At 45.4% G+C, this 26,056-nt stretch overlaps 3 protein-coding genes across 3 annotated transcripts in view; 1 reads left to right on the top strand and 2 right to left on the bottom strand.

Annotated features, from left to right (window-relative positions):
* The window catches only part of LOC142883143 (inositol-3-phosphate synthase 1-A-like), a 135,364-nt gene that overhangs the window by 72,799 nt on the left and 36,509 nt on the right, over positions 1–26,056 (bottom strand). The gene's annotated exons all lie outside the window — the stretch shown is intronic.
* Positions 812–16,360, top strand: plpp2a (phospholipid phosphatase 2a). The gene is made up of 6 exons (XM_076017785.1): positions 812–1,054; positions 12,908–13,059; positions 13,167–13,429; positions 13,555–13,612; positions 14,898–15,074; positions 15,542–16,360. Exons 1-6 carry the CDS (start codon positions 994–996, stop codon positions 15,689–15,691), a joined length of 861 nt encoding a protein of 286 aa, XP_075873900.1. The 5' UTR covers positions 812–993; the 3' UTR covers positions 15,692–16,360.
* LOC142883149 (TLE family member 5-like) lies at positions 17,959–25,695 on the bottom strand. Its single transcript, XM_076017812.1, has 7 exons — positions 25,279–25,695; positions 23,341–23,438; positions 21,899–21,962; positions 21,604–21,648; positions 21,447–21,509; positions 21,132–21,206; positions 17,959–20,893 (listed from the first exon to the last, which is right to left on the bottom strand). The coding sequence occupies exons 1-7, from the start codon at positions 25,303–25,305 to the stop codon at positions 20,654–20,656; spliced, it is 612 nt and encodes a 203-aa protein (XP_075873927.1). The 5' UTR covers positions 25,306–25,695; the 3' UTR covers positions 17,959–20,653.

The raw sequence follows: 26,056 nt of genomic DNA, 5'->3' as shown, positions 1-26,056 counted from the left end.
TGTTTTCCTCTCCAAACCAAATGCCATTTTTGTGTTTTGTGGTGTCCAGACTCCACCAAGCATTTGTGTGGCCTAACCGGACCATAACGTGACTAAAAGTAGCAAGAAAAAAAAAAAGAGCAACAAACAAACAAAAACCCTGCATTTAAATGTGTATGAACGTCTGGAGGAATGTTAATGCAAAAACTAAATAGAATACGAAGGTTTGTTATTATTAATAGGGATGCACCAATATTGTGGTTGGGTACGTGCTGATACCGCAACACCGATACCATTTGTATGTACATGAATATGACAATTTTGTTCAATTTGTGTTTGTGCTGCAGTGAGACTTTGTTCGAGAAAAGCACACAGAGGAATGTTGTTCAAATGACAACATGTGTAAAAATAAATAAATAAATAAATAAATGTAATTCTATAATGTGTAATGGCGTTACTCGGTATGAGTATCGGTGAGTACTGAAACGCAAGTACTCGTACTCTACTCGTTCTGTAAAAAAAAAAAAAAAAAAAAAAGTTAAAAACGTATTACTCTTGTCTGAGCAGTGACTTGAGATGTCATGCTCAAGTCTTTTTTCCGCGCGTGTGTGTGTGTGTGTGTGTGTGTGTGTGTGTGTGCGCGCGCGCGCGGCGCGTGTCTAATTTAAAGAGAAAGGGGAGGCGAGCCACACACGCGTCCTCTGCTTGTGCGTTCAAGTCGGACGCTCCTCCCTGTGATGCGTAGAGAAAAAAACGTGAGGGGGGCGGGGAAGGGAAGAAGGGAGGGGAAAGTGGGCGGGGCAGCCGGAGGTTGCGAGGCGCACGGCTGCGCAGCCGCGCTCACCTGAGAGGGGCGGCAGCGCTCGGCGCTCACACGCAGGCAGGTAGACACAAAGCAGCGGAGCCGGAAGAACACGCACGTCGAACTCGTTCCTGTTCTTGTCCAGCGGCGGTCCCGCGGCTCCTGTCGGCCAGTTTGTGTCTGAGAGTGAAGCGGCACCGCGGGGGGGAAACATGACGGAGGTGGGCAAGAAGCGGCTCCTGGTCCTGGTGGACGTCCTCTGCGTCTTCGCCGGTGAGTTGAGCGCACTTGTCGCTGTTGCTGCTGTTATTGTCGCCTTCTTTCCTCACTCCCCCCCCCTCGATCAACATGGCTGGAAGCGAGGCCAGAATTGACGGATTTGTTGTGTTGTTTCCCTTTCAACCTTTAACCCGTGGCAACAATTGTCAGCCAACCACGCGCGTGCTTGCTCGCTTTTGACAGACGAGAATTCGTAGTTCACGCGCTCGTGGTTTATTCGCAGACGATTAAAGTAAATATATATATATATATATATATATATATATATATATATATATACATATATATATATATATATATATATATATATATATATATATATATATATATATATATATATACATATATATATATATATACATATAATTTTTTTTTTTTTTTTTTTTTTTTTTTTTCAAATTGTGGGACGCGTTCAGAGCCTCCCGCCTTTCAAAGTAAAAGTGGGTGAATGTTGCTTAACGCGCTGCTGTTGCTCACCGTCCGGCTCCATGTCCGGACAGGCCGAGCGGTGGTGTTCCACAACCCGAGTTAAAGCGCTGCTGGGGGGGGCCTCGATAATCTCTGATCTCCCCGTGTGAGCGCGGATGAGGAGGAAGGAGGCGTCTCTGCTCCCTGGCAAAGTGCAGTTTGCCACCCCACCCCCAGCCCTTCCTCGCTCTTTTTTTTTCTTTTTTAATCATTCTCCTGCTGGAAGAATTCCTGCTCACTCTGCGTCTCCCCCTTCCTGCACCCTGTGGCCTTTGCCATTTGTTTTTCTGTGTGTCTCCTTCTAACTGCAGGTTAAGATGGGGGAGCAAAGATCACTGTCAATGAATCTCCTCTCCGTGACAGTTAAAATCCTGTTTTGAAACCCCAGAGTTGTGTGTGTGTGTGTGTGTGTGTGTGTGTGTGTGTGTGTGTGTGTGTGTGTGTGTGTGTGTGTGTGTGTGGTGTGTGTGTGTGTGTGTGTGTGTGTGTGTGTGTGTGTGTGTGTGTGTCAGCTTCTTGTTGCAACTTGCTGCTCCACAGTCTGGGGGCGACACAAAGCCCATCCAGCCTGACGTCTCCCAGCTGTTTGTGTCACATCTGCTCTCAGGCGGCGGCCGAGCTGATGAAAGATGTCGGAGATGTGCTTGTGCTTTAATGTGTGTGTGTGTGTGTGTGTGTGTGTGTGTGTGTGTGTGTGTGACTCCCCAATGGTTGATAAATGGTCTTGGACTTGCCTCTGCAGAGGCGACGTGAAGCCCTGGAGCTTCTGGAGGACCACTTGTGGACCTCACTCCTCCTCCCCTGTGTAAAAAAAAAACAAAAAACAACAACCCCACCACCACCACCTCCTCCTCCGCCATCACACCCTCGTGGTGACTGACAGGGAGGAATGATAATGACGGCTCGCTCCCTCCGCGCTCAGAGTACGCGGCGAATCGTCAACTGTTGTCGCCGTCTTGAAGCTGGCTGAGGTTTTCTGTGGAACCCCCAAATGGTCTCGAGTTTGAGGGTCTTCGATTTTCAAGACTGAGATTCACCATTCAAGAGTTTTAGTGTCGTACGGGCAACACAGCAGTGAGTTAGAAATGGTAAAACTCTTACTCTTATCGTTCTCCCAAAAAAGACCAGCATCGCACACATACACAGACAAAAAAAAAAAAAAGAGTGGAGTGCCACAGACATTATTTTGAGCCTGTATTGAAATATTGTCAAGTTCAGCAGGAGTTGTAAGGTGCGTGAAGGCAAAAATAATGCTTTTATATTATTTATTTTATATTGCGTTTATTTATTGACCTTTTGCCATTGTGGTAAGGGCATCCTATCCAATTCCATTGTAACATGGAGTACAATGACAACAAAGCGTATTCTATATTCTATTCTATATTAATGAGAAGCCTGTGGGTAGAAGCTGTGGGCCAGCCTCGTGGTCGCTGGACTTCTTTTAATCTCAAACCTCAATAATTATATATATTCCAGAAAACAATGTATTTAGCCCTCTGTTTACAACTGTCTGCCCCCAAAAAGCTCTGTTTTAGCTTTTTGACCTCGCAGTCATCTTTGGACCTTCCATACGTTTCAAAAGGAGACACAAACAAGGCAGTGCGGGAGGGCGGAGCCGACACCCGGGTGGGGGTGTTGTCACTAACCTTTGAGAGACGTCGGTGAGGTATCGCCACCCTTTGTGGCATCACAAAAGGCAGATTTTTCTTTTTCCAGACGTCAGTCAGGGATTTAGCACACACACACACACACACACACACACACACACACACACACACACACACACACACACACCTCGTGAGATGTGGGGCTGTGAGTTCACCGACAGGCTCTTTAACATTTCAATGTCATAGCCTAACAAACCGAGACTGTTTGCTTTTGGGAGGCTTTTTTGTCATTACATTAACAGTCAGAATGAGCTCGTCATTGCTCAGCCCCAGCAGCAATATGATGAAGCCGATGGGGTTTTTTTTTGCCACTTGGAAGTTATTGGGAAAATATTCCAGCGAAGCACTTTCAACGCACGTTTCCCGCAAAGTGCGAAAGCGAGCCGTTGGTCTAGACCTCGTCCCAGATGGCTTCAAAGAATTCCCACACAAAGAGCAGTGAAGCATCTGATAGAAGTTGAGGAACGATTGCAGATAAGATTTGCTAATGACGCTGACGTGCCGGGAGTCTTATCAGACTGACCTTATTCCGCTCAACGCAACCATGTAGTAAAAGATGAGTGTTTATTGTCATTATTATTACTGATGGCCACGGTTCAAAGAGGCGATGAGTCACAACGTGCCAGATCGTAGATTCACAGATTATTCTGCGCTGGCGATTTTCTGGACGTCTGCGTTTCGTATTTGCTGTGAGCGGGTGTTTCTGTCCGTTTATTGGTCTAAAAAGTGAAAGCGCCACATTCCCGTGGAATTAATAACATTTACTCAGTCACACCGAGAACTTTTTTCTTTCTTTCCATGTCAATGAAGTGACGCGAGCAAACCTGGACACTGTGCCGCTAAATGCCAGTAATGACACTGTGATCATTTATCAAGTGGTTAAGATGGAGCTGCTGTAGTGACATGTTCATGATTTGTGTGTGGGGAAGGGAGTGAGGGGGGGGGGGGGGACAATTCCGGTCAATGATTGACTGATTAAAATGGAGCAAAGTGCAGCTTTGTGAGTTTCGGATTGAGTCACTCTTCACTCCCTCGGGTCGTGAGATACTCGCACTGGGAGGCACTGACCCCGATTTGATGAACAGGCAACATCTTACAGACATTTGAATTTGTTTTAAAGTAAAATAGCAGCGGCAGTGAAACGGCATCAAATGCGATCGCTTTCTGCCTTCTGCGCACTTTGATGTCTTTGGAGCCTCCAGTCTTTCTGCAATCATGCACAGATCACCGGGGTTGCAACCATAACATCTGGCTCATCCTTTTTGCCATTGGCATTTTTGATTCATCTAAAACTTCAGTTTGATTCAAGAATAACTTGGCCGCCTACCTGGGGAGAGAGAGGTGGTAGGCACAAGAGCCAAGATCAGTGACTCACCCAAGCTGCTATGATTAGTCGCAGAAGGAGACGAGGAAGAAGAAGCCGACTATTGAACTGGCTGAAGACAGAAAAGGAAGCAAAATTACTGGCATTCTGATGTTTCCTCATAGAGGCCCAACTGACTGAGATGTGGAGGTGCTAATATACCCAGAGGCTCTAAATGAGATATTTAGCTCACTAGACTTCAGCCATGGCAGAATGTTACCTCCAGAAATGTTAATATTGAAACTACATATTAAAAATGGCGGGATATCCCTTTCGGATTTTGGTTTGGTTTTGTCTTCTGTTTCTAATGCAAACAGGAGTTGTATTCAAGGTGCGCTTGTGTGTGTCTGTGTATTGTCCGACTGGTAGATTGATGCCGATTCTCTCACATGTCTGTGAATTAGATATAAAGCTGCAACCGGTTAGCTTAGCGTAGCTTTAGTACTGGAAAAGGAAATGGGGACACAGAGAAGAGTTTTCTCATCTGGGACTGGAATTGTTCCATTGTTGTGTTGCTGTAATATTATCATTGTTATTGTTATGCTTCATAATAATTGAATAGAACTTAAAGTATGTGTAAAAGAAAGTGTAAACACCCAGTCCTCTTGCAAAATATCTTGTTTAATGCAACACTCTCCACACATTTAGAACAGAACGCCACAATGCTGCACGCTGAACCTTTGTTTTTCAAGGTCCAGTGAGATGGATCAGATGTAGCGGTGGTGTGGGGGCGGATTGCAAAAGACTGAATATCCCTCCATCCAACCCTCCCCCGAGTTGGCACCAAACAACACAAAACACCCACTGCGCCGTCTTGTGTCTTGGTTTTGTTCTTGATGGGATGCTGTAGAAACACTGTGGCGCAACGCGCGAGACATCTCGGTGGACAACCTGCGTCGTCTGTTGACATAAACTCTCATCTTAACACACACACATAAAAAAAAAATATATATATATATATATCCTCCTGAGTTGATCCATCACTTGTGTCCCTTAAAGTATCCCTCTCCTATTTCGAGGCCAAAACAAAAACAACAAAGCAAAACAAAAGTGCTTGATTGCTTGCTTGACAAAACTGGACAGACCTCCTCTGAAGCTCTTTGTGTTTCGTAATGCAGCGGGGAAAGCGGCAGCTTCTCCAGCCAACTGTAAACAAGATGGATCCCAGCTGGTGTTGCACCTTTCAACACGCTGGTCACATTTATAACCGTTAAGCCCTCGCTGACAAGCGCTAGTTATCTTGAGGGATAAGCTCCAGCATGCAGGAGGCTCAGGGCAGCAACCTCCCCCAGAACATCTCAAAATCCATTTTGATATGATCTCATAGAAGCGGCACTGTAGTTTTTGCAACTTAAAAAAAAATAAAAATGATCATTAAATGTTAAGTGTGTAATATTTGGAGATTTTAAAGAAGAAATAGCGGCATCAAGTGGTTACATTTTAGATTGCAATGTATTGGCTTGCCAGTGAGCTACATTGGCCTGCACTCCCAAACCGTCTTCAACCTTTATTTGAAGACGTGAGCAGGAACCCTAATTACGAACGCACTGTCAGGCTAACCCTTGCTATTGGTATATTCTCATGTATACGAGAACCGTTCTAAGGGAAGGAAAACCAAATTACTTTTATTGTACTGCGATTATACACCTTTACTAATGTATTTATGGGCAGTATTTTAAGCTTTTACCAATATAAAGTCATAAATCAAGCCAAATTTTACACTGTGGACCTTTTAAGTGACTTGTAATGGGAAGAATGGCACTTCTACCATTGACACAGCGCCCTCAGCTGGCCTGGTACGGCACTGTAGAGTTTGGGTTGCCTTGAATGGCAACCTCTAACAGAGAAATCCTCTGCTTTAAGCCTCCACACACCAACAATAACACCAACGACAGGATCATTCTGAGGTCAGACAACTACCCTACTTGGAGTTTGCAACTGTGCTGCTAACCCTGTTATTATAATTGGTGGCCCTTTAAGCACTATTTGACATTCTAGCAAACTGAACCCTTGTGTTTTGGAACGTAGTTGACTGGGTTTATTTTGTCAAAGTGTCTGGCCTGATTTAATTTGATGCCATTCTATCTGAAGCAGGATGTTGGCACAGGACAAAGGAGGTTGAGACGGTTCAAGTGGCTCTCGATGTGATCCAGTGTAAATAAAAGGAGGAAAAGGGGATTAATGAAGGAAGAGAAGGAAAGGCTAATGATTTGCAGAGGCGTTGTTTCCTTGCCTGTCACTGTTTTGCTGAGAAAGCTTGCAAAGCAACTGCATTGCTGAGATTTCACAGTCACAACGTTTTTTTTTAACGTCTTCAATAATCTTTAAAGGCTTCCAGTCAAGAAGCAGGACTCACGGCTGTAGTTTAGTTTGGCAAGAAAGCCTAAGGTTTATCCAATCACTCTCAGGGTTTGTTTGCAATGATTCTGGATTCTTGGGAAATGTGGACCGTGTGAAACGAGAGCTTTGAACTTGGTTTGTTACTCACTTTCCCGCTTGTGAAATGGTTGCATCGATCGATGTTAGTTACGAAACGTTCATTCCAAATTCCCAGAACTCCAGGATTAGTGTTGCCATCCGTCCCGTTTTCCCCAGTATTGTTCTCTTTTTTTCACCACCTGTCCCGGGAAAAATAAAATCTCTCCCGGGACACAATTTGTCCCGTTTTTTTTCAGGAAAATTACAAAACCTCACTTGATTTCCGTCTGTGGTCTAGATAGGGTAAAATACCGTGATGGTCGCATATTTGGCAACAAAAAAAAACCTGTCCCATAATGACCTGTTACGGGAACCCCCCCCCAACACACACACACACACACACACACACACACACACACACACACACACACACACACACACACACACGAGATGTCCCGGATTTGAAACTCTAGGAGGTGGCAACCCTATCCAGGATACAGTTTCAAATATCCGACTCTAAACACTGACTCTTTATTTTCCACAAGTACTGTGTCTGACGGCCAAAGCGTGGCAATTGGGAGCGGTCCAGGTCAGCTGGAAGGTTTAACTCGAGTTAATCGATTTCCGTCAGAGCCTCGGTGGAGGTCGGGCAGGCAGACTGAGGACGGCCGCCGCAACCGCCGCCGCTCGTCTCTGCACAGTGTTGTTTATGTGCCACTTGAGCATTTCGCTCCACGTCCGTCTGCTTGAGAAAGACGGCGAACGTACGTACGCATGCCGTTGCGCCCCAGCCAAAGAAGTGTCAAAAGTGAAGTGGGGAGGTGTTGACTTCAGCTCCCTGGAATTCCTGTGTGAACACGAAAGATGCTGAGGAGTAAGAAAGAGGGAGAGAGAGAGAGAGAGAGAGAGTGAAAGAGTGGGTGTGCGCGTTTTTGTGGCTCCTACTTCTGTCGCAACGCCGTATTTTAGAAACGTTACGGCACCGGCGGGGACGTGTTCCTGCTGCTAAAAGTGTTGTGCCCTCCTAACACGTTCCCGTAAGTGTGGCTTTTGTGCAAGAGAGCAAGATATGCAGTATTTTATTTTTGTGTGTATGCGTGTGTGTGTGTGCCTTTTAGCTGTTAGCCACATTGCCCGCTTTTTTGCTGTCCTCCAGAGTTGCACAGATTTGATGTTGAATTATCCTTTCTTCTTTTTTTTTTTTTTTTAAGAATTTGAAGAATAATTATATTAACGGAAGACAAAAAGAACGTCATTGGCTTTGCTTTGTACGTCAACTCTTTTTCCGATGCGATAATATGTCAATATCGTGTCTTAGCTTGTGTCTGCTGCCCCCTAGAGTCTGAAGAAATGTGGCAAAAGATATTCGAATCCTTGCACAATAACCAAAAAAAAAAAAAAATCCTTTTTTCAATTGGAACAAAATTGATGTCATGTAAACCCATTCATAAAACCTAAAGTTGTGTCTTGCCTGCCAAAAAAAAACTTTATTTCACAGAAAGCTTCTAATTCGGATTATAACTTGTAACTTTATTTTGTTTTTAACAATACAAACCATTTTTTTATTTTTTTTAAATGTAGCTTTTGAATATACTCCTTTGATATGATTGGCACAAAAGGCTGTTGGAGATGTCGAGGCCCAAGCTTTAAGTGGGGCATGTAGCTCCCACAGCAACACGCCGGCCGAGCGCGTAGAGCCAAGACAAACAAAAGGAGGGTCTTTACAAGTTCAATATTAGTTTTGCGAGCACCTCGGTGTGAATCCTCCCCTGGCTGCAGGGTCGCCGGGCAGATGCCGCCGGCCTCGCGGCGCTCCGCCGAGAGGCTGTCAACGCGAATGTCGAGCCCGCAGCGGCGAAAACCTGTTTTCTGGCAGCGCCCGGTGGGCCACTCGACCCCAGCGGGGGCCCCAACAACAGGAACGCTTCCCGCTTCCCAATGGGTCAGAGGTCAAGGGGAAGTTGGACTTGCGTCTGATCCCAAATTCCATCGTGTTTATTTTCTCAAAGTGGAATCGGAGGAGGAGGAGCGGGTGAGCCAATGGAGATTGTGAAAGCGTGAAACAATACTTTCCCTTCTCCGCCCCTCGCCTTTTTTTTTTTTCATTTTTATCTCTCCCGTGGTCTGATTTCTTACCGAAGACGTAAACTCGGCTAAGACAAGTGCGTATGTGTGTGTGCGTTATGTGTGAGAGAGGCCAGAAACGACTCCTACATTGTCTGTAGCTGTAAGAATGTGGGGGAAAAAACGGGGGAGAGGGCAGAAATCTCCAGATACACGTCAAATGTCGGAGCCAGACGATAACAGCCGCTTGCGGGAGAACCGTGCCGTCTTCCTTCTGGTGAAAAGTTAAACATTTTGAAGTTTTACAGTTTCCCTGAAGTCTGAAGTCGGTCGGGGGGGGGGGGGGGGGGGTCTCATTTTTGAAGTGTGCATTTAGCGCGCTGCAGGAGCAAGGAATGTATTTAGCTTAGCTTAGCTCAGCGTGAGGACAGCAACCTAGCCACGAGCCAAGCTGCTTATCCATTTTCCTCTTTGCAGAAACCCTAACTGTAAAACAACCGAGAGGTTATCGTTTCTCCTCTTTGCTGGGCTTTGTCAACCATTTCCCCCTCTGTATCTGACTGAGGGCTGGTGGCGGTAAGGAATAATCAGGATGTGTCGTGGCTCTCATGATGAGGTGCCGGGCAGGCAGCCAAAGTTATGTAGTCTTTTAGCAACCCAGCTAGGGGCACTGTCTCTCACTGGTAAGGGTCCCTTTCTCAGTGTTACAAATTATTTTATGGTAAAAAATTTAATAAATAATAATTGGGCTTAAAGGTCCGGTGTGTTAAATTTTTAAGAAAGCCCGCAAACGTTAAAACATGGCGGCACAAGATGGCAGCTAACTAGGAGACCTTTGCTCTGTGTATATTCTTTTATATATGAGAACCATTCTTAGGGTAGAAAAACCTAATTACCTTTATTGTACTGTGAGTAAACGCTTTTATTAATGCATTTATGGGCAGTATGATGAAGCATTTACCAACATTCAAATCAGAAATCAAGCCAAATTTTACACACTGGACCTTTAACATACACATTTGAAAATATTGCGTCGTATTTTGAAATAAATAATGGGACACACAACGATTCACTTTCCCCATGTCAGCTGAGAGTGTATCGTCCGCCAGAGCAACTTTGAGTGAGCACAGTTCCACATGTGACAAACGCATCGGAGGGAGTGCCAATAAACATCGCACGCACGGCTTCCTGGAATCGGCGCCTTGCTGCAAAAACAGCGACGGAGCCAAAATTCTCTCTCTGTTCATCAAAATAAAGTATTTTTTTGTTAGTAAATTTTGAAATTAACTCTGCCAACCCACACACCCACCGCCAAGGCATCGCCGGCCTCCGGGAGTTCAGGCCGACCTCCTCCTCCTACCCGGACCGTCGGCTCGGCCCTGTAAAAACACGGCGGAGCCTTTCTACAATAATAGTGGAGATAAAAAGTGTCAGATAATCAGAGCTCTCCGGTGCTCGGCTCCCCGAGGCCGTTTGATACGGAGGGGAAACGACTTCCTCCCTCATTGTGTTGTTAAATAAGCAGAGTTGTTAGTCAGTCTCTCTGTGTGTGTGTGTGTGTGTGTGTGTGTGTGTGTGTGTGTGTGTGTGTGTGTGTGTGTGTGTGTGTGTGTGTGTGTGTGTGTGTGTGTGTGTGTGTGTGTGTCGCAGCCACCATGGGCCGGCGTCGGTCATACGGGCGCTCAGCTATCTAAATGTTATCCTTGCACCCTGCAGAGCAAACAGTGCCGGGGGGGGGGGGGGGGGGGGCCTCCCTTCAAACACCCGAGCCCGAGAGCGCGCGTTCGCTGCCGGGAATTAACAACAGGGGTCGGATCCCGTTTGAACGAAGCACCGACGAGTCGTTGAATATCCTTCAGGTTTATATCGATGTACCACCATCAGGGCCGTGCGAGACGTGGCCAGAGCGACGGCTTTAGTGACTTCCGTCTCGTAAATGAGCTTTTAGTCCAGGGCCGGGGCCAGCCTATTTGACTGGTGGGGCACAATGGGTTCTGAAATTTGACAGAGGGGCTGGAGAAGGAGCAGATGGATGGAGTGTTTTGGTGAACCCACCTCATAGGAGAAAACAAAATATACCATGGGATATGTAGGAGACATGCTTTATTAATGTCAAGTGAAAATGAACAAAAGCAAAGAGATTGTCTTTGAAGCCCCTGGTATTCAGCGCTTTATTGAAATGACTCTTAAAACACTGGAAAAAATGGATTAAATACAACTATTGACTTGCTACGAATAACATTTCTTCAAGTTCAGCGGGCTGCATTAAAAAGGTTACCGTGCAGCATATGACCCCTGGGCCATAGTTTTTATCAGTCCTTAAGCCTGGTTCGCTACAAGCTTCGCAGTAACGTAAAAGCAGAGAGCCAGAGAGGGAGGAACACGAGCTGTAAATGACCAGACAGGAAGCCGGCGTGTGCATGATCTCAGATTTAATTTGCACTCTTGACCAGCTGACGTCATGCTGGAATTCCCATCCCATCCCCGGACCGAGCCACCGAGCGACCTGCCCTACCTGTCTGGAAAACTGCTTCCCCGTCCAGCGCTCGGTCCAGCTCGGCGGAGTCACAGGAGGAAGCCGTCTGTTAGTGGATGCTCTCTCTCTCTCTCTCTCTCTCTCATGGCACCTTGATTCTCTGCTCGAGTCCCCGTGAGTGGCTCTCAAAAACAGGAAAACAATTCTGGGAGTTGCTTTATGGAGGGTCAGCGCACGTTAATCTATTGTCCACTGCCTCAGATTTAAGAGACAGCTTTATGTTCCGCTTTAGCTGAAGCCAGTGTTTTGTTTGCTCTCGCAAAGGCGAACTGTAAAAAAAAACCAACACACACCTTGTTGTGCTTGTCTTTATATGGGAGTGTGTGTCCCGGCTCGACGCTCGCCTCCCAGGACCCTTCTTTGTGTAAGCGGCGCCCCCGGTGTCAAAGGCCAAGGCTGCACTGTCCCGTGTGTTTTTACAGTGGCAGGTACGCCGAGGTCGAATCCACCGCACACCAATGACAAACTCGTTCATCGACCTTCTGGCTGAGGCCAAAACACGAGTCCACGCCGTGTGTTTTTAGCTGTTTCCTGTGTGGCGGTTTGTTCCTCAGCTGGAGGTTTGTTCCTCAGCGAGGCCTGCGCGTCACGGCGACTGTAGCACTCTGGTTTAGCGTGTTGCTCATGTGACAGAGTTATATTTATTTTGCTTCCAGAAGGAGTTCAAATCAGAGGAAAACTCATTATATTTGTACGTATATATTTATGTCCACCCGTCTGGCTGTCCGCAAAGGCAGCATTCAATCTAAGTACTTGTCTCAGTACTTATGATTGTATGCTATTTCTGAAGCTTTTAAAGGTTCAAAATTTCGCTTTTTAAAGGAGCGGTTTGCTCGAAATGGAAAGTTTCCCCATTGACTGACTGATCCCAACAGGCAAAACATCTTCATGTCTAGAAACAATGTTAGCGTTGTGTTTTTAGCGTGTTTTACCAACATAGCGACTGCAGCCTCCGAGGGAAGAGCTGCACTCCTCTGGTTCTCTAGTAAATCTCAATGAGGTCGGTGGGTGACCGTATTGGGTCGTCCCAAATCTCAAAGGTTGGTGGTTTGAATTCCCGCTCCATCCTCCATCATTGCCTTGTGTGAATCTGAGCGATTGTTTGGTGGTGATGGGAGGGCAGATGCAGCACAGTATGAATTCAAACTATTGTTATGAATAATACTCGTCCAGGATGTCACCCTGCCTTCGCCCAATGACAGCTGCGATAGGCTCCAGCAGACCCCCATGACCCAGGGTTCAGGATTAATGGGGTGTTGAAGATGGATGGATGGATGGATGGATGGATGATTAATAACGTGCGCTCTCTCAACCGCCTCTTCTTCCCGCAGCGGCTCTGCCCTCGGCCATCCTGACGCTGATGTTCAGTCCGTACCAGAGGGGCATCTACTGCGACGACGCCAGCATCAGCTACCCGTACAGACGAGACACCATCTCCCACGGCAGCATGGCCGCCATTACCATCACCTGCTCCATCGTCATCGTGAGTGTCTCGGCGGCGCCGACGACGTCGATGCCCGGTAATTGGAGGGAAAAAAAAAAAAAAAAAATCCATCTCGTGTCTTTGTTTCGCGTCCACTCCGTCCGCAGATCACCACGGGCGAGGCCTACCTCGTGCACACCAAGCGTCTCCACTCCAACTCCCACTTCAACCAGTACCTGTCGGCCCTCTACAAGGTGGTGGGCACCTTCCTGTTCGGAGCGGCTGTCAGCCAGTCGCTGACCGACCTGGCCAAGTTCACCATCGGCCGGCCGAGGCCCAACTTCCTGGCCGTGTGCGCCCCGGTCACCTGCAGCGGATACATGCTGCAGATCAACTGCACCGGCAACCCTCGCAACGTGACCGAGTCCAGGTGCTCCAAATTACCTTTGGAAAAATACCTGAGTCCGACTTTGCCTCCTTTTTTTTTTTTTTTTTTGACATCTCTGACACGCATTGACGGCGGCTTCCTTGTTCTTGTTCCTGCTCCACCTGCAGGTTGTCCTTCTACTCCGGCCACTCGTCTTTCGGGATGTACAGCATGCTCTTTCTGTCGGTGAGTGAGTCGCTGCTGCTGCTTCTGCTGCTTCTTCGTCACGGAGCATTTGTAAAACATCATTGTTGCAGCGCCACACGTAGCGCGCACAACCGTACAATGGCAGGAAGAGGACGGCGCAGAGTAGACAATGATGCATCAGGGAGGTCAGGTGACCTTTGTCTGAAACTTCATCAGAAGGGTTTCAATAAAAAAAAGTTGCAATGCGATATATTTTAATTGACCTATTTGAAAATTCATGAAATTTTGTAAAATCACTGAAAGTTTTGGAAAAGTCATGAAATTTGACCGTGCTCCTTGCCCCAAACTAGCAGAATTTGTTTGTTGTTCTACACTAACGTAGACTATGCGTCTCGTGTCTCCCACAATGCTACAGCTCCGTGAACCTCGCAAAGGAAATTTCATGCATGACCACGGAAAAGTTCCGAAATTTTTTCAGTGAAAATAAGTGGGAACCCTGACTTCAATATTTTCTATTAATAACTATGCTTGTTAACTCCATCCTCTTTTTTGCCCTCCTCTTTTTTTTCTTTTTCTTTTTTTAAAGGCATGTGCCACTGCGTTTTAAAAACACCCCCTTGTGATGTCACAAGACGCGTCAATACATCTCCCAGAAATGCGGAAGGTCCATCTACGCATCAGCTTTGGCTCAAAAGGCTTTCCAGTGTCTTGCAGGAGGCTGAACACAGACAGTTAGATAAGCTGTTGAAAAACCTTGTTGTTGGCGGTTACACAAGTTTCTGTCACAAGTCCAAACTTTTTTTCCACCAACTTCACCTCACTTCTTCACAGCCCTTGTCTGTGCTCAGCAGACCGCAGTCACACTGACTCCGGGCTAACAAGTTGTTGTCCAGCCTCGGTGTGGTCTCAGTCGGGTTTCACGCCAGGGGAATCGGAGGTGGATTAAAAGTCCCGGCTCAAACGAGCTCGTCGCGCTAATGGCGGCAGCAATTTTGGCAACGTCATAGGAGGACACGGCCGGGAACGCTTCAGTTCCATCTGTGAGCTTTGTTTGGTTACGCCTTTGTTCCACCTCGAGCGTCCGTGGGTTTGCCCACTCCTAGTCTGGGCAGTAATGCTTTTTCTACCCTTTCCTGCGCTAACATGTCACATGTACACAGCAACAAAATGCAGTTAGCATGGAACCAGAGTGCTTAGCAGTGAATTAACGTTTGCATTTGTCATTTGCGTTTTCCTCCCTGCCTCAATTGGCTTCAATCCAATTTTAAGTCCAATACGACTTTTGAGAAACCCACCCACCACCACTCCTGCTCTCTGTGTGCAGTTCTACGTCCACGCCCGGATGCAGGGGAAATGGACGCGCCTGGTCCGACCGACCATCCAGTTCTTCCTGGTGGCGTTCGCCCTGTTCGTAGGCTACACCCGGGTGTCCGACAACAAGCATCACTGGAGCGACGTTCTGATCGGTCTGCTGCAGGGGGCGCTCATCGCTGTGCTCACCGTGAGTTCCACTTGCACACGCTGAGGACTGATTTTTCCGTTTCAGGTTTTGAATTTTGTAAATAATGTTTGTAAAGTTGTAATCAGAACGATATGGCCTTGGCAGTTGTGATTTTTGGACCATTTGAATAAACTTGAAGCAGTCTCTTTTGGCCATAAAGGCATCGACTTCTGTTGCATTTATAAAGTCAAACAGTGTAATGTAAAAAGTTATAATTGCCAAACCACAATCTGGTTTGGCATGGAGGTTTAACATGCAAGTTAGCTGGTAGAAATATATATTTACCCAAGGCTGTTGTTTTTACTTTACCCTGACACTAAAGTTAAAAGTGGTTTAGCAGTTGAAGGCCCATATTGGCCAGTAGTGATCGTATGGTGATAAATCAATGCACGTCTATGTCAAAGACCATCGTTTTTGATATGTAAATATAAATATTGTGTGTGTGTGTGTGTGTGCGCGTGTTTAAGGTACGACACGTGTCCGACTTCTTCAAGCAGCGGCCCCCTCCATGCACGCGGACGGACTCAGCCGAGGTCGAGCAGCTGGAGCGCAAACAGAACCCACAGTCCTCGGACACTCCGCACAGAAACCACTACAGTTACTCTGGACCCGTCTGAGTCCCCTACCCCCGTTCAACCCCAGGCTCCTCCCGAACCCGTTAGCATCCGTTAGCCCAGAACCCGAGAGTTGTGTGGCGGAGCGACGACTCTCCTGGACGTCTGTGGATCGCCACTCCCACTTGGACACCACTTCCTGTCCTCTCAGCCTATAAAGGAACAGACGCTTCCACCCGCTGTGGGACGTTTTTTTTTGTTTTTGTTTTTTTTTACAAGTTAGGGAGTATCTTTGTGCCTAATGAAAATGTGATTCTTTTTAAATATATATATAGGATCGTTTGTAACAAGTGCAATTTTTTTTTTTATATATGTATGCGTGTGCGCATGTGTGTTTTGTTTTCCCTGAGTCGAGTCGATAGAAAGGAAACAGTTTGAGACTTGTGCTGTGACGTAAACAGAGAAATTAGCTGAAGGCTGCATTACAACACTAAAGATATCTCAATATGCCTGGATGGAAAAGAATGCTCTACCTTTTCTAGTGCCTTGTATTCAAATCTAAGACTTTTATTTTTAACCCACACTGGAGCCCATCAAGTCTTCCTGCAGATGTCTATATTTTACTGTTATGAGAAGTAAGGCATGTGTAATAATAAACTGCTTTGAATACTTACACGCTTATGTATAGTGCTAACATTGTTTAACTACTTTATCTAATAAATTGTGTAACTTGTGAATTTGTCACTAATATTCTTTACTGCATACGTTGACGCTCCCAGTAAGTAGAAACTCTTTGGGGTTTTTTTTTATGTTTACGTCTTTGACCAAAATAGTTTTTTCCACCAAGTGAAATTCTCTGAAATTTCAAAACGGTTAACAAATTCTCTCCTGTTGAAAACTGCGTAACACTCATGATGCAAGTGTCATGTCTGGGCCTGATGCTGAGTGATTGTGGAATTCTAAAAGGAATGGGGCCAGGTAACAGCTCAGAGCGGTCGAAATTTTTTGTTGCCTGGAAGCGAGCCCAAGAGACGGCTGCAAGTGGATCGGATCCAGAAAGACTCCAAAGTCCGACTTGTTTTATTTTTTGTGTGTGCTTCAATACTTGCCAAAGGAAAGGATCTCGCGGTTCCTATGTGTACTTAAACTGAGAAAAGTAAAGTTAAGTCAAAAAATACATTTGGAGAGAGAGAGAATTAAATAAAATCAAAAAAATAACGCAGTCTGCCAGGAATCAAACCAGCTACGTCCACCCCAGCTTTCGATGTCACCACCGTCTGTATAAGCCAGGCGCAAGTCTCATTGCTCCTGGCTTATACAGAACAAGGCTTCCCTGACCCCAAACCCAATTCTAGAGCTAACTCTAGCCCCATCTCCCAACCCTGACTCTTAACTCCCAAGCCCAACTTTTTTTTTTAGGGGTCAAAAAATGAAGTCCCAACTCAGGCCAAAACACACAAGGAAGGCTGTTATACGATAGCTTGGTGTGATTGAACACAAAATCTCAACATGTCCGAAAATCTGAAAAAAGTCATACGATACACTTTTTCTGGGGGGGGGGAGACCAGAAAAAAAAGAAGAAGAAAAATCCCAAATCAGCTCAAAACTCGCAGGAGTGACTGTCCTATGACAGTTTAGCACACAATCTCAACATGTCTGAAAATTGGACAAAGTCGCACTATACGTTGTTGTTTTAGGCTTCTTATGAGCACTTCCAAATATATAGGCTTCCTATTGACGTGTGCAAAATAACGCTTTCAATTAGTCTTGCACCTGTTTGCTTTGTTCCATGTTAGGCGACCACAGAACGATCATTTTAGCAAGTTTTGGCCTCAACCTGACCCGTTACCAATATAGCCAAAAAACAAAACAAAAAAACAAATAGCGTGTATTGTATCAATTTTTTCTCTGCAAATTTCATGTCAAAATTTCAAAATGTTGCCTTCTTTTACCATGTTTCATGTTCGGGGATAGTAGAACATCTATATTAGTGAGTTTTGGCCAAATCTATGACTGGACCACTCACATGCTCCATCACATCACACCACCATTACTGATAATTATTTTTGAAGATTTTGCAGGTATGACAAAAAAAACAAACAACAAAACTCTCAAGGCCCTCCTGGACCTAAACATGACAGTTTGCTACTGACTCATCCTTAATATATACTAATCAAAAAGGCATTTCCTCTGCAGTGGTTTTTAGCACTGACTCACCCATGTGACTCAGTGTGCCGAACCTCCTTGCACCTCGGAACTTGTCATCAGGGTGCACAACTGTCGACTGATCTCTTCAAATTGACCGAAAGCAATGAAAAGATTCTCTCAACTCTCAATCATGTCTTTTATTTGTAAGGCACCGGAGACGCTTCCTTACTGCTAAAAAGTTGATTCATTTCAGAGTACACAGTTGTTTGTTTACATCTTTTTTTTTTGTTTGTTTTTTTACCCGAGGGTAAAACGAGTCTGTGCTCACACACACGTTAGACTGGAGTTTGCTTTTGCACAAAAAAAAGACAGAAAACATTTACAAACCTAAGAACCAAAATTAAGGGTTACTGCCTACGAAGAAAGAGAACAAACAAACAGGAAGAACGGTATGGTACAACGACACGGAGCCTCTCTTAACTCGACACTTGTAATGAAGCACACATACGACAGCAAAACCTTCCAGGATACACACACGTTAAAAAGCAGCTTCTGAAACATACAAAAATGCTTTTAAAAATATGTATATTGATATATTCATATGTATACAAATTGGCCCTTCGGAGCAAAAGCAAACACACGAACCATTCATATGTCTGATATTTTTTTTTTTTTTTCACCCATAGAAAAGAAGTTTTCTGCAGAGGCTGATGTCAAAGTTGGACAATGTGAAAACGGATCTAGAATCCCTGGCAGTTGGAAGGAAATACACGCAGCAGTGAGCCACAACGTAAGTGCTTTTCAAATTAATATACAAGAGGAGGAGTAATAATTTAAAAACAAAACAAGGACGCCGGAGGCTTTTTGACACTGACTGTAAGTTGTTAACGCTCTGACAAACAGACATTATAGCTAAGCTGCTCCGCCACCGGACAGAAAGCGAGACGAGCTGCGAGTCAGAAGGTTCGGGTTGAATGAAGCCAAATAAAGGAGCGCTGCTGCCCCCTGCTGCCGAAAAGGGGAACGACACACGACCGTGACCAATAAAGACGCAATGTTCTGACGCCACAGAAAAATCAGCACGATACGTTGCTACACGTTACATTGAGGGGAAAAAATATGCAGCAAATTTCACTAAATGGAGTTGCTTGAAAAATGTCCTCATCTAATCTTGGACATGTCCGAATGTACAGAGGGTCACGTGGCCACCTTGTTTACAGCACTTTTATTTCCCCATCAACTCTGTGGTCAGTTACAAAGAAAAAGAAAATAATAAAGATGCTTTTTTGTTTAATCACCACAACGCTTCCTGTGACATCACACGGTCTAAATTCACAATCTAATAACCTTCACAATTGTGCTGTTCAGAATGAGACAGAGCCAACAAAAGATTGAAAAAAACAAAAAAGAAAAAAAAAACACCGTGCAGTTTTCACCTTCCCTTAATTTCACTGCACTATTAGTAGTTTTGTCTTTTAACATTGCTTTCAGAGCTTGAGCAACTTGACTGGGACACATGTTTCATTGACGCAAAGCGGAGTATTTAAAATAAAAAAAGAATTCACACGAGTTCAAAAGGACAGGAAACGGCTTAAACGCTACCGGAATCAGTCTTGGTTTTCCACCAGTGTGCCATCTTGTTACGGTGCAGTCCAACAGACATTTTGGTTTATTCTTTCTGGTTCGGTTTGGATCCTGTTCAAGTTTTCTCTGTTAGTGTAGAAGCGGAGCGGGGCAGACGCACGGTTACAGGACAAACGTACAAAAGGTGCTTTAAGACTATTGAAGGAAAACGAAAAAAGAAAAAGAAACATAAATTAAGCGAGTCGTCTTCCCGAATCCAGTCACTCTTCAACACACAAGACACATTTTGAACCTGACCAGCACATCTTCAAAGCCCATCGTACGATGTTTTAGTAGCATCTAATTGTGAGAGAGGACAATGTAACGCAAAGTGATCGCACACGTTGCTTCTACCAGCTGTGATGATGCCAGGATGAACTCATGAATCCCTGAGCAGATTCATGTTCTGGGCCACAGTAGAAACATGGTGGTACAAGGCGGCCGTCTCTTTTTTTTTTGTTATTAGATTATAATTTTTTTGTTATTAGATGTGACTAAATACTTCCTAATGCGACACACTGGGACTTTAACCCACACAGAACCGTGTCAAATCAAGACATTTTCCAGAGCCGAGCTTCCAATAGTGGTCCAAGCAACATTGTGCACACTAAAGCTCAGCCTGTGAGGCACACTTCTAGTCTCCAGAGGCTGCAATCCAGTTTGCATGAACACAGACCTAAATTGGACCTGTGGGGTTGTTTTTTTTTAGTTTTTTTTTTTTAGTTAAGGACTGAGGTCAAAAACTCAGTCAACACATCAATCAGATCATATGCTTTGTGTCTCTTTAAATCCACTCCAATGAAATGTTTTGCTAACTTTGAAATGGCTTTATTTATGTTAGATGATATGGTGAGATGATATACCCGGCATTTTTTTTTTTTTTTTACTATTCAAAGGAAAAAGAGCTAGAGAGGAAAAGGGCTGACCAGAGGGGGGAGGGGGGGGAAACAAAACACAGACAATGCGTGCAGGGAGTGCTGCCGTTTGCCTTTGTCTTCAGCTCAGCTCTCGGTTAAGCCTAGAATGCGGCTCAGAGTATAAAAAAAAGCAAGTATTTTATATCTAGAAGCCTGAACTGAGACTATCTGCACTAAATTATAGGAACATTAACAGTTTCTTCTTTGCACATCCAAAGGATTCTGCTTGTCATCATCCCTGCAATGGCTCTACACTTGACAATCAGCAGAATCATACCCTACTCTCACAGATTTACCTTTCAGCACGACACTTTCCGACCTGGCTCGTGTCCCCCCGCTAGTCTGACTTGTCCCCGTCCTCTCCTCGGGGGGCCCTCTCTGCAGCTTCCCGCGCCTTGTCCTCCTTGGCCGCCTGGGCCTGGCCGTGGGAGTAGTTGGCCAGGATGGAAGAGAGGGAGAGCAGGCCGGAGCTGGAGGAGACGGCGGGCAGGGTCGGCGGGGTGAGGCCCAGGGGCAGCGGGGTGACGGGGAGGGCCAGGCCCTGGAGCTGGGACAGGTGCTGCACCTGGAGCTGTTGCTGCAAAAGCGCACCAGACAGGACGGGAGGTTGAGTCGCGGCGACGCAGTGAAACGCGCCGTCGTTTTCGGCTTCTGTGCTCGATCGTTTGAAAAGAAATGATCTGCGGCGATGTTTTGAAATGAAGCGCCCCCCCCCCCAACAAAGGGGGGAAAAAATGTCTCTTTAAGCTGACGGCCAACACTTTGCTCCCTGCAGACACAAGATTTACACAGGAAAATCAATGTGCGAAACTCACCCGGATGATGGAGTTCATCTCAGGCGGTGTGACTTGCTTGGCTCGCTCTATGGCGCCCATGACTTGCTGCTGGTGCTGAACACACACACACACACACACACACACACACACACACACACACACACACACACACACACACACACACACACACACACACACACACACACACACACACAATGTGGTGAGAGGACTAAAAACTGTTGGTTTGTCGATGGCCTTGAACATACTTCCAGAACCAATTTTTTTATAGATAGATACTGTAGATAGATAGCCAGATAGCCAGATAGACAGATAGAAATTTGGAATGCCTATTACCTCTTGTGACAGGTAGGGGAGCACTTGAGCACAGATGCCGTTCAGCCTCTTCACTATTTCGGCCTATGAAGAAACAACATGCAGTGAATACAAGACGCCAAACAAAACCGGCCTGGTTGGATTACTAAAAAGGGTCCTGGCGGGTGACGGCGCTCACCTGTTTGTGCATTTCAATGTTCAGCCCGTAGGACATCTCATAGTACTGTAACACAAAGCAGGAAACACACCATCACGGCTGAGGCCGAACACGTGACACTTCACATCGTCTTGGAAAATCAGAGAGACGCTGTTGGATGTTAACGAGGACGACGCTAGGGAAGCGTATACATGTCACATCATTTCACATTGACCTGACTAAACAGTCGAGTTAACGCGGTGAACTCTGTGTTTGCGTTACTGCCGAGTTCCCGGGCGCGTGTTCTCAACTACAGGAAGTTAAAGCGGTCCCTTACCATGATATAATGTCGCTGCATCTCCGACTTTTCAGACGCCAGCTTGTCACACTCCAGCTTCAAGCTGTCACAAACAGTGAAAACAATTTATTTGTACATGTAAAAAAAAAAAAAAAACTGTGACAACATGTCACCTGATTCTGTCATTAAAAACCAGTTCCATATTAAAAAAATACAGGTGTGTGAGAAAAAAAGTGAGCGCTACGTCCACAATTTCTTTGGTCCAAGTTTAAAGTCAAAGTCACTAATATGAAAAATATCTGCTTCATATGAAACCAGATTGTGATTTTACCCAGCTACCACGGCTGGATTAAGGAGGACAGGAGCCCAAGTGGCACATTGAGAGCATTGTAGGGGACTTGGAGGGGGCCCGATTACTAAATGACTTCCAGGGGATGGGGTGAAATGAAGGAACACTATTCTCACAAGCTAAGGCACCTGACAGTAGGCTTTACACCGATCACATTGGCTATATCGGATCGGCCGATATTTGGCATTTTTTTGAAATGTTCGTGATCGGGCGTCGTGTCATAAAACACCGATCAGATCAATGACGTCATGGTCGTGTTGAAACTTTTAATCCGTCTCATTTACTCCAAAGTAGTTTCACAGCATCAACATGTTTATTCTCTTGTATTTGAGAGCTAATGATTCATGATTAAAAAAAAAAATGTAATTTTCGTCTTCGTGCCTCTTCCTGTTTTGAGTACAGTCGCCATGTGACGGACAATAAAGTTTCTTTGAATCTTCACCACAGCAACATCCGTGGGCGACACAAACAAACATGTCGGAGGTGTGGAAGTTTTTCAAAGTGAGAGAAACAGACATAGCACGAGCTATCTGCAATACATGCAACGCTACAGTACCTCGTGTGGGGACGTCGGCAAAAACTATTTCAACACGCCAAATTTAATCAGGCACTTGGAAAAGATGCACACGGAGGAGCAGGTCGAGTTCAAGAAACACAGCGCGGAGAAAGAAAAAGAAAAGCAAACTCCGAAACGGATGCTAAAGCAAACATCTCAGTCAGATTGGGGCACGGCAAGATTGATACTCAGGAAACAGCACATAAGTATATAATTAAATATTCCTCCTCACGTGATCGGTTTATTTAAACTCACCGATCAGTGATCGGCACAAAAATGGTGATGGTGTAAAGCCAGTGGACCTTTAACCTTTGCACACTGGGCCTTAAACAGGTAGGCAGTGTGTTGATATTACTGTTTTGGAGCTGCTTTCTTATGATTGTGCGTTTCCCCTGCTCCTTAATGTCAGGGCGGTTGAAAGGGTCCCGGCCCACTTCAGTGTGAATGCTTTTACCAAGAGGGAAATTAGTTTTGTCTGAAGAATAAACTGGGAGGACACAATGAGTGAAGTGACACAATGGGGCGCGCGCGCTAGTGTGTGTGTGTGTGTGTGTGTGTGTGTGTGTGTGTGAGCACCTGTGATATTGTGCTTGAAGAAACTGGAACTCATCCTTTATGCGGTCACAGGAGTCAGAGGTGGTGAACTTGAGGGCCTGACCGGACTGAGAGGACGTCTGACACACAAAGACAGGATTAGTGGCTGAAATGAAAGCAATTACCTTTGAACTGTCAAAAGGAAGAGGAGACATGGTGCACAAAAATCCCACTTTTTTTAAGTCTAAAACCACGCATTTATGTCACCGCTTCCCGATGAGACGAGCGGCCAAGAAGAAAAGCGAGTGGAAGAGGCCCGGCAGACCCGCTCGTCTTCGTGTCCGCGTCCCGCTGCTGGAAAATGTGTGTCCCTCGTGTCGCGTGTGTGCATTTGTGCGTTTGTTTAGAAACATTAGATTGACCCCGGAGATTAACCCCTTTGAGAGGACGGCTAAGAAATGAAGGTCAGCCGCCAGGAAATCAGACGGCGTGTTTGATTTGCCGGCAAATCAATGCGCAACATCTGTCCTCGGTGAGCGGCCTGCTCCAGAACCCCTCGCGCCGGAGGAACTGTGTTTACAGAAGGCAAGATTAATGCGTTGGCCAATGCCGACCATATGCCAGAGGAATTTAGAGGAGGCATTAGAAGTCTGGATGTGTATAGACTACACTTAAACCATCAGTCCAAAGCCGTAATCCCAAGTTTATCTAATGCCCTAAACCTCATTACTCTCTAAATAAGTGGCACAAGGGTAAAGGGCTTCTAGTGGGATTATCGGCACAAAGAGAGCCGACGGAGTCGGGACACTGACATCGCTCAAAACTGTGCATCCAAACAAGTTTAACAATCAGATTTTTATTGTATTTCATGTATATTGTTTTAGATTTCCACCAGCAAATCATGCAAAAGAAAGAAATAAAATTAGCAAAATAATTTAAACCTGAAATTATGACCAACATTAGTTATTTTTGTCTATAAGAACAGTCAAGAATTTGATTGCACTTGACACTGACTGTACACAGTAAATTGAAAAAACAAAACAAAACAAACAAACAAAGGAATCGCTTCTGCTGAAAAACCCTTAATTTATAGATAATTCACCTACTGGAAGTATTTCGGATAGGACAGTGTTCAGCTGGTCAGTCCATGAACATGATGTTCATTTTCTAATTGGGGACACTTATTAATCTAGGTTTAAATTATAGTCATTTGTTTCAGCAGCTAACTAACAAAACTCGTTTGCAAATGGGATCTTTTCTCAAGCAGAACTCAGTTATGTTGTACTTATTCATTTGATACGCAAGTTAGGGTAAATGTGAGTCCACTATTGTTTCGTGTTAGTTACTCCCCAGAGAAAGCTGACCAATGGACACGTAGTTTAGTTGCACACCACCTTTTTTTCACCTTGTTGTAAACCTGATCGGCGCAGTTAGCTGAACCTTCTTTTCCAGGTTCTCTGTTTTGTCACTTGATCGCACAAAAAGTAAGATAAATATCACATGAATGATTAAAGCAATCAAATCCAGTATTTAACAATGTATTACACCCCTACATAAACACGTACACCATGTTGTGCCTTCATATGAACCTTCACTGGATTGAAAATGTGTCCAAAATCGTTGGCGAGTGCCTACAATGAATTAAGCTAAGCGAGGCACGAGAGCAGGCACGAGCCTCAACTTCTGCTCGCGCTTTTTGCCCAGCAGCTAGCTAGCTAGCTAGCGAGGCGCAACGACTATAAAAGCTTCGATGCGACGAAAATATGTACACCGAAGTGCTGTTAAACGTGTACAACGGATGCGTGAAGATGCTAAGAAACACGGCGTGGTCAAACAAGCCGCGGCTAGCGTCGCGCAGCGAGTCAATCAGGGCCAACAGCTGCCAACAGCTGTGGGCTCGCTAGCAGCCGTTAGCTTAGCTTCACACAGTCGCTGCGGTCTCTTTTCCAGCAGCAGCTCCGGTTCAAGCTGTCAACTTACCGAGTGTCTTGATTGAGGAAACATCATGTCAGCAGTGTCTTCTCTCTATGCCTCTCCTTTCCCCTCAACGAGCTGCGATGCTAGCCGGCTAAGCTAACAGGTCCCACCAGATATTATTAAATAATCGGAGACGCTATTCGCACTTTGTACTCTGTCATCGTTTAAAACGGCGCTAGGCTAACGTCAAAGCAGGCACGAGCAAAAGAAAAACATACATAAAAACAAAAAGCACCGTCACCGTGTGGTCTCTGGCAACCAGGACGAAGGGGTTTTAAAAAATAAGCAAACAAGCGAACATAAGTGAAAGCCTTTTCAAGTGAATATGAGCTCTGTAAGTAATAACGCTACACCTCCCCGGGGGAAAAAGGCTGGATGTTGACACATGAGCTCCTGACTTCCCTTTTGCTTTGAAGAGAAGAAGCAGCATCACCCGGAAAACGAAGTGAGTGGCACAGGAGCAGGCGCCCCCGTGTGACACACAGCCGAACTGCAGGCAGGCCAGAGCCGCAGCTTGTGGATTTGTCTGAGTTGCAAAGACAGAGAGGATGCTGTGGTGTGGTGGGCCTTTCGTTAGTGCGGTTGTTAGACACGGAAGTTTGGGGTTTTCTGGACAAGCGGTAGAAACTAGATGGACGGACTTGACCTGAGCACACTTGTTCATCCACATGGTTCAATCCACCGATTACAAAATTTTCTTTACGACGTGTTCAAGTTTACTTTAATTCTCTGAGTGTTTTTTTGTAGCGATGAAAATTCCGAGAGATCGGTGGCTCTAACT

This window comes from Nelusetta ayraudi, unplaced genomic scaffold (assembly GCF_046127955.1).
Source record: "Nelusetta ayraudi isolate G7.1 ecotype Tasmania unplaced genomic scaffold, CSIRO-AGI_Nayr_v1 ptg000007l, whole genome shotgun sequence".
NCBI classification, from domain to species: Eukaryota; Metazoa; Chordata; class Actinopteri; order Tetraodontiformes; family Monacanthidae; genus Nelusetta; species Nelusetta ayraudi.
This window is presented reverse-complemented; position numbering and strand designations above follow the sequence as displayed.